At 67.8% G+C, this 6,835-nt stretch overlaps 1 protein-coding gene across 1 annotated transcript; it reads right to left on the minus strand.

The window, feature by feature from the left end:
* Positions 1-6,835, minus strand: NAT8L (N-acetyltransferase 8 like). Its single transcript, XM_037046970.1, has 3 exons — positions 5,671-6,835; positions 4,318-4,482; positions 1-2,090 (listed from the first exon to the last, which is right to left on the minus strand). The coding sequence occupies exons 1-3, from the start codon at positions 6,011-6,013 to the stop codon at positions 1,723-1,725; spliced, it is 876 nt and encodes a 291-aa protein (XP_036902865.1). The 5' UTR covers positions 6,014-6,835; the 3' UTR covers positions 1-1,722.

The following is a 6,835-nucleotide window of genomic DNA, read 5'->3' on the forward strand; positions in this document are numbered from 1 at the left end:
TTTCCATTTTGCTAAAACACTTTACGTCTGTCTGTATAATCCAGGTTAACAAAATCTGAGAACTGCAAGAAAATAGGGTGCCGATTTCTGTACAGTCTACAAAACTCCCACCCCGAGCGGGGCCCGGGCGCCACCAGGGGTATGTACAGGGGAGTGGGGTCTGTACAGGGGTCTGCAAATATCTCGTTGCGGACAGCACAGAAGGTGCCGCAGGAACGGGCGTTTCGCTCACTTGCTCGTTTCCAAAGGTCCTTTTAAGAATGTCCCTCCGTGGTCCCATATGTGGGCCCTGGTTCAGTGGCCCATTCGACCTGCCACTCCCCCTTCCTCCAAACCCCCAATAAAGGGGTCTCTGTGGCCGGCGTCCAGCCACTGCCAACCACCACCAGCCCGTCCCCATCCAGGCCACCCACGCCCGACAGCCCTGGACTCCAACCTCCAGAGCCAGCCGCACACAGCCGGCCACAAGCCAAGGTGGGCGGCGAGGCCACCGGCCGCTCCGGAAGGCTGCGGCAGGTAAGGGCCGAGGGGGCCGCCCACAGCCTCCCACAGACCAGAAAAACGATGCTGGGTCAGGGTCTCCCTCTGGATTCCGAACTTCGAGACCCTCCACCCACCCAGCCACCCACCCCCACCAAACTGGGCCAGAAATAGCGCATCTTCCAGACCACACACAAGTGTGTGTATGTGTGTGTACGCGCACATGTGAAGGTACGAACTACCGTTTTGTCCCAAGAATTAAAGACATGCAGAGTGCTATTCTGTCTAAATAACTTATTAAAAAAATAGGTTGGTTCCAGGCCGGGAGAAGCTGTGGGCTCAGTGGTGGCGGCAGCGGCCTCGGTTCATTAATAAGGAGTCACAGGGCAGAGCCCATGGGCTGAGAGGCGGGGGGTCCTGGGCAGGCGGGAGAGGCTGCTGGATCTAGCTGGCGCTGGGGGAGAGCCCCCGACCCGCTCTCCTGGAGGGCCTTGACCGAGGCTGGGCAGCAGGATGCTATGGGAACCACACCTGGGTGGTGGTTCTAATCAGCAAAGCCCAGGCAGGGGACAGGTAGGGACCGAAAGGAAAGAAGGTGACTGGGTGTCAAAGCAAAGCTGAACTGGGTGTAGCAAGGGGCTGGGGGGACTGGCCCTCCTGAGAGCAGGGGGAGGCAGGGGCAGGCAGGGGCACTCTCCAGTCTGGGCCCAGTGGGCAGGGCGGCAAGGCAGGAGCCATGGGCATTCAGCATGCTGCAGCCAGGCCACGTGCTCAGCATGCACAGAGCGAGGGGCCCTCGGGGCTGTGGCGGGCCAGCCTGGCAGGCCACACCTCCTGGGGAGCAATGGCTGAGCCAGAGCCTGGCTGGTGGCCAGGAGTCTGCTGGGCAGGGCCCCCCTGCAGAGGTTCTGTGCTCTGGCAGGCAAGGCCGGGCCTGCCTGGACGGCCTCAGGCCGGGAGCCCCGGAAGCTAGAGCGGGGTCCCTGTGTGGGCAGGTGGTGGTCAGTGCTGTCCCTCCTCAGGGCGTGGCCCACAGGCTGGGAGAGCAGGGGCCATGGAGGCGAAGGACCCACCCCCCAGAGTCACAGAGGAGCGACAGCCCCTCCCCACCCCCAGAACCAGCCAGAGAACCACTAGATGTTGAAAACGGGAAAACCCAGCAGATACGCCGAGGTGAGCGTCTGGAAGCGGCCTGGGCGGCGGGCAGGTGGGCGCGGGCGGGCGGCGGGCGGTGGGCAGCGGTCACTCCTCGCGAAGCTGCAGGCGGTAGCGGTGGTAGCGGACCTGGAAGAAGAGGCGCTCGGCCAGCGAGAGGGTCATGCCCGGCAGCACGTAGCGGTCACTGGAGCCCATGTGTCTGAAGCCCAGCGACTCGTACAGCTTGTGGGCAGCCACCTTGACAGCGGTGGTGCCCAGCACAACCGCCGAGTAGTCGTGCACCAGCGCAAACTCCAGCACCTTGCGGCCCAGGGCCTTGGCGATGCCCTTGCCACGGAAGCGTGAGTCCACGGACATGCGCAGGAGCTCCACGGTGTTGTCCGCCTCATGGGCCCGCGCCGCCACGATGCCCACCACGTTGCCGTCCAGCACCGCCACCCAGAAGCAGGAGCCTGCGGGGGACAGGGTGGTCAGGGCTGCGGGCTCTGCTGTGAAGCACCGCTGTCCCTGGGGGCCCAGCATGGCCTCTGACCTGGGCCCGAATTCCACCCCCTGGTGCCAAGAGCTGGGCTGGCCACGGCCCCCAGACTGAATGTCTGGAGAGCCACAGGTAACAACCACGGAGAGGTCACAGTGCAGCCACCAGGAACCCACTGTCCTTGTCTCCAGGTGTCCACACCAGGGAGCCGGGTGTCAGGAGGGAGCATCAGAAGGGTCCTACAGTGGGTGCTGAGAGGGTCCGGGAAGGCAGGCCGGGGTGGCAAGGCCGCCTCAAAGGGCCAGAACCTCCAGAAGGTCTCAGGGGCCTGTGGCCCAGCCAGCCCCATGGCCTCCACTGTCCGGGGTCAGAGGCGGCTGGGCTAGGAGCTCTGGGACCTCCAGCAGGCTCGGGGGCGGTCTGCCAACATTTGAGAAACCCAAGTGAAGAGGCTAGAATGGCCCTGGGCACCGTTCCCCACTGACCCTGGCCTCTCCTGGGCAGCCAGCCCGGGGACCAGGTCAGCTGTCCCCAGCCACAGCCCAGGCCCATCAGAGCCCCAAGCAGAGCAGGGTGGCTGGGGCAGGCCTCAGGGAACAAGACCTCAGCAAGGAAGGGAGAGGGAATAAAGACTAGAGGGCAGAGGACGGCAGGGCGCTGGCCATTGGGAGCACCTGGCGACCAAAGATGCAGGGCCAATGGGGAGTGAGGGCTGGCTGGGGGCGGGGGGCACCCACTCTGAGGGGCCTGGCCTGCACACGCCCTGCTCATGGACTCCCCAGTCTCTGGGCTCTCCCACCCCAACTCCTGCTGTGAGTGGCCAAACTCCGCCCCCTAAAAGCTCTGCACCTGAGCCCTGCCGGGAAAACACTCTGCACTCCTCCACCAGCCCCGGGGGGCCCCCACTGCCTCTTCTCCTGCAGCCCCCATCAGGCCAGAAGCTCAGTCCACAAGGCTCCGGCCACATTCTGAGACCTGACACAGGGCAGAGCGTGGGGACCGCTGAGCCAGCTGCTGAGGGCACACTGCCCTTATCAACCCAAGGGCCTGCCCGCCCACCCACCCAAAGGTCGAGGCAGTTCTGGGAGCCTTGCCCCTCCTGGGCCTCAGTTTCCCCATAATTCCAGCACAGCCCTGTCCGCTACTGCCCAGCCTATCTGCCCCCCGGGGGCCTTCCTCAGACCCACTGGGTGTCTCCGGGGGGAGGCACAGGGCCCCTCCCCACATCACACTCAGGCAGCCTGCAGCCCAGAGAGAGGGTGCGGGCCCCAGCGCAGGGTCCTCATGCCACGCCCCCCTCCCTGTTACGGACAAAGGCAGAGCCAGGCTGCAGCAAGGGCTCCACGAGGCAAGAGAGATGCTTTCTCTGGGCTTACAAAGGGTCGGGGAGGACAGAGGGGCCCGAGGCCAGCCACCAGAGGTGCGGACAGTGCCGGGAAGAGCACCCGTGCTCTGGGTTGCTGCCTGTCTCATCCCCCACTGCCCTTCCCTGACGCTCACCAGACTCTTGCTAGGCCCCAACCAGCCATTTGGGCCCATCCTGTCCCCTCTCCTCAGCCCAGGGAGACCCTCACACCCTGGAGGGCCACACTAAAGAATCTGTCATCCACTCCAGTTGTGGAGAAGCCTGGGGTCCTGCGCCCCAGGACCTGGCCCACCTGGAGAACAGACAGGGCCCCACAGACCAGGTCTGCCCCTGCCCCACCTTGCCCGGGGCGAGACTGTCTGGCTCATTAAGTGGCCCACAGACCAGAAGGAGACTGAAACTTAGGGTCCCTGCTGCCCTGCCACACATGCCCCCTCCCCACTGGGACCGGGTGGGCCAGGCCAGCCCAGTAGCCAGCAGGGCACCAAGGAGCAGCTTGGACCAGATGGGGCCCACGAGACTTGAGAAGGCCCACCCTCAGCAAACGCCAGGCGAGGCCAGGCGGTGGCCCACCCCCACCTTCAGGGGTGTGACAAAGGCCCAGGGGAGCCCATGTGGACACTCAGGGACCTTGGTTCAGCACCTAGGGCCTGGTGACTCTGCCCCCCAGTCTCTGCCAGCCCACTGCACCCCCAACTCTTGGCCAGAAGTCTAGTCCCAGAGCCCACCCTTGCCTGGCCCTTTCCCACAGGCCTGGCTCTGCCACAGGGGCGGCTGGCGGGGGCAGGAGGGCAGCAAGAGGAAGAGGCGGCGGCCGGAGCCCTCCAGGACTCACCGGGGGGCTTCATGTAGTACTGCTCGATGTCGGCCATGTCGGTGTGCAGGGCACAGTCCAGGTAGGCCAGGACCACCTTGCGGCTGTAGTAGTAGCGCAGCCCCAGCAGCGCCGCCGTCACCAGGCCCGTCAGCAGCAGCGAGCGGGTGAGAGCAAAGCAGAGCACTGTGGGGAGAGGGAGCCAGGGGAGAGAGACACAGTGAGGACACCAGCCGGGGTGAGGCGGTCAGGGCTCCGGAGAGGACCTGTGTCCCCAGCAGCCAGCCACTCACAGCAGGGCCCCTGGTACACGAGCCCATGAAGGACAGGAGTGGAAGAGAGAGCACGCCCAAAATGCCAAGACTGCTTTTTCTGGAGGAGCAGTGGGTCGTCTCAGCCACCTCCACAGTCCTGGCCACCTATCACACTCCCTGCTAAGGACAAGCTGCAGGGGACCTCAGGTGGGAGCAGCCCGGAGGGGCTCTGGGAGAGGTCCTCGCCCACCACCCTGTGGCCTCCGGGGTGGGGGAAGGGTGGGCACTGGCCCACTGGGAAGCCAGAAGTTGCCCCACAAGGCTCCTGCCTGGGGGCGGGGAGGGACCTTCAAACGGAAGGCCCCAAGACCACCCTCTGGAGGCCCCAACCAGAGCCCGCCCCAGGCCACCCCCCACCCTCACCCAGGGATAAGGCAGGGAGGCCCAAGGTGGCTCTGGCCCCATCCGAGCGGCCAAGAGGCCCACGCGCTGCAGTGGCAGTTGCCTCCGCTCATGACCTTGGGAAAGTCGCACCCCACCCCCAAGCCTCAAGCGCCTCATCTGTGAAATGGGGAGAAACGCGGCGGGGAAAGCCCCCGAGGAGGCCCGTGCGGGACTGCCCACCCCGAGGGCCCCAGCCGTCGCCCCCCCGCCCCCCGCGCTCGAGTTCTCTGTGCACACCCGCCCGGCACCCCAGGAGCTGGCTGTCGTCCCTCATAAATTAGCACTTGGAGCCGCCGAGGCAGCCTCCCCCGCCGCGAGGATTATATATAGTCACACGCGGCCGGCGCGGAGCCTCGGCCTCGGAGCTACGGGCCGTCGCCGCCCCCACCAGGACGGCCGACAGGGACAGGCCGGTACGCAGGTGGAGACCACCGCGCGCCGCCCCCGCCCCGCTCTCGTTCCCACGCCCCCGCCCGGCGCTCCCTGGCCGGGAGCCCAGCCGACCCCGCCGCGGGAGGCCACCGCACCGGGCCACCGCAGAGCTCGGAGTCGCTCGGGTGCGCGTCCACTCCCCTCCCGGGCTGCGTCCTGGGCCGGAGGTGGGCCAGCCGGGCCCTGTGCCTGTATCCCGCAGGGGCCGGCGGACACGGGCTGTGGCAGGTCCCCGCGCACTGACCGGCCAGCAGAGCGTAGAGCAGCTGCGTGCGCGGGTGCTGCCGCAGGCCGCGGAAGGCCGTGTTGGGGATGCGCTCCATGATGCCGTCGTAGAAGATGCGGCGCGCCGCCTCCTGCTCGGCCGCGCGGAACTCGCGGATGTACACGCCGCGCCCCTCCGGCGGACCCTCGTCCCCCGCACCGCCCAGGGGCTGGGGCTCGGGTGGGGGCGCGGCGGGCAGCGGGGGCCACATGGCGCCGGCGGCGGCGAGCAGCGCGTCCTTCTTGGCCCCCGGCAGCGCCTCATGGTCCTCGGCGGCCACGATCTTCGTCTCGCAGACCATGTCGGGAGGCTCACAATGCATGCACCCGGCCGGGAGGCGTAGCGCGGGGAGGCGGGCCGGGCTGCGGGCCGGCACAGCCCCGGCCCAGGGCAAGGGCGCGGCGCCCTCGGACCCGCAGCGACGGCAGCGGTGGCAGCTCAGGAGCGCGGGGTGGAGGCGGCGGGCGGCCGGGGCGCGCGCTGGGAGCTGCGCCGCATTTTGGAGAAGTATTTATAATGCAGCGGCGCCGGTGCAGTCGCGGCGCCCGGGGTCCCGCAGGGTCCTAGCGTCCACTGCATTGGCTGCCGAGGGTCACCATGTGATCTCGGGGGTGGGAGCAGACGCCGCCTCCGCGCCCGCCCGATGGCACACTTGGGCGCTGCGGCGCGGCCGGGCGCGGGCAGTCAGCTGGGATGTGCCCGGGCGGGAGGCGGTGCGGCGTACTGGGGAAGGCCGGCGACGGATGAGAGCGGGGCAGGGATTCCCGGCCCGGAGGGGTCTATGCCTGTGGCTCCGGGCCCCGCGCCTCCCGCCGGGGCCCTGCGTCCCCGCGCCGCCGCCGCTCCGCGCGGGCCTAGAAGCGCCGGGACGTGAGACCCGGCCTCCGGATCTCTCGGCACCGCGTCGTCCTCTTCCTCTTCAGCCGCCGGGCGCAGTCACGAAAGCACCTCCACCTCCCGCCCCATTGTCTGAACGCGGCGCCCCGCGGGGTCCTAGGAAGGGGCACCCCGGCTTCTCCGGCCCAGAGCCCCTGGAAACGTACAGGGGTTGGGGGCGCGGGGACGCGACCGGAGCGGGGTCGGATGTTCGCGTCGCCCAGCGCTGCGCCCCTCGCTCGATCAAGAGACACCCGTTGCGGGCAGC

The sequence above is a fragment of the Sturnira hondurensis genome, unplaced genomic scaffold (assembly GCF_014824575.4).
Source record: "Sturnira hondurensis isolate 20B ecotype Veracruz unplaced genomic scaffold, ASM1482457v3 Scaffold0000780, whole genome shotgun sequence".
Classification (NCBI taxonomy): Eukaryota; Metazoa; Chordata; class Mammalia; order Chiroptera; family Phyllostomidae; genus Sturnira; species Sturnira hondurensis.

Excerpts from the sequence above, each read along its gene's own strand:
- NAT8L (XM_037046970.1), bottom strand. The coding sequence starts at position 6,013 with ATGCATTGTGAGCCTCCCGACATGGTCTGCGAGACGAAGATCGTGGCC. Across the intron at positions 4,483-5,670 it reads GCTCTACGCTCTGCTGGCCG|TGCTCTGCTTTGCTCTCACC; the intron begins GTCAGTGCGCGG and ends CTCTCCCCACAG. Across the intron at positions 2,091-4,317 it reads GTACTACATGAAGCCCCCCG|GCTCCTGCTTCTGGGTGGCG; the intron begins GTGAGTCCTGGA and ends TGTCCCCCGCAG.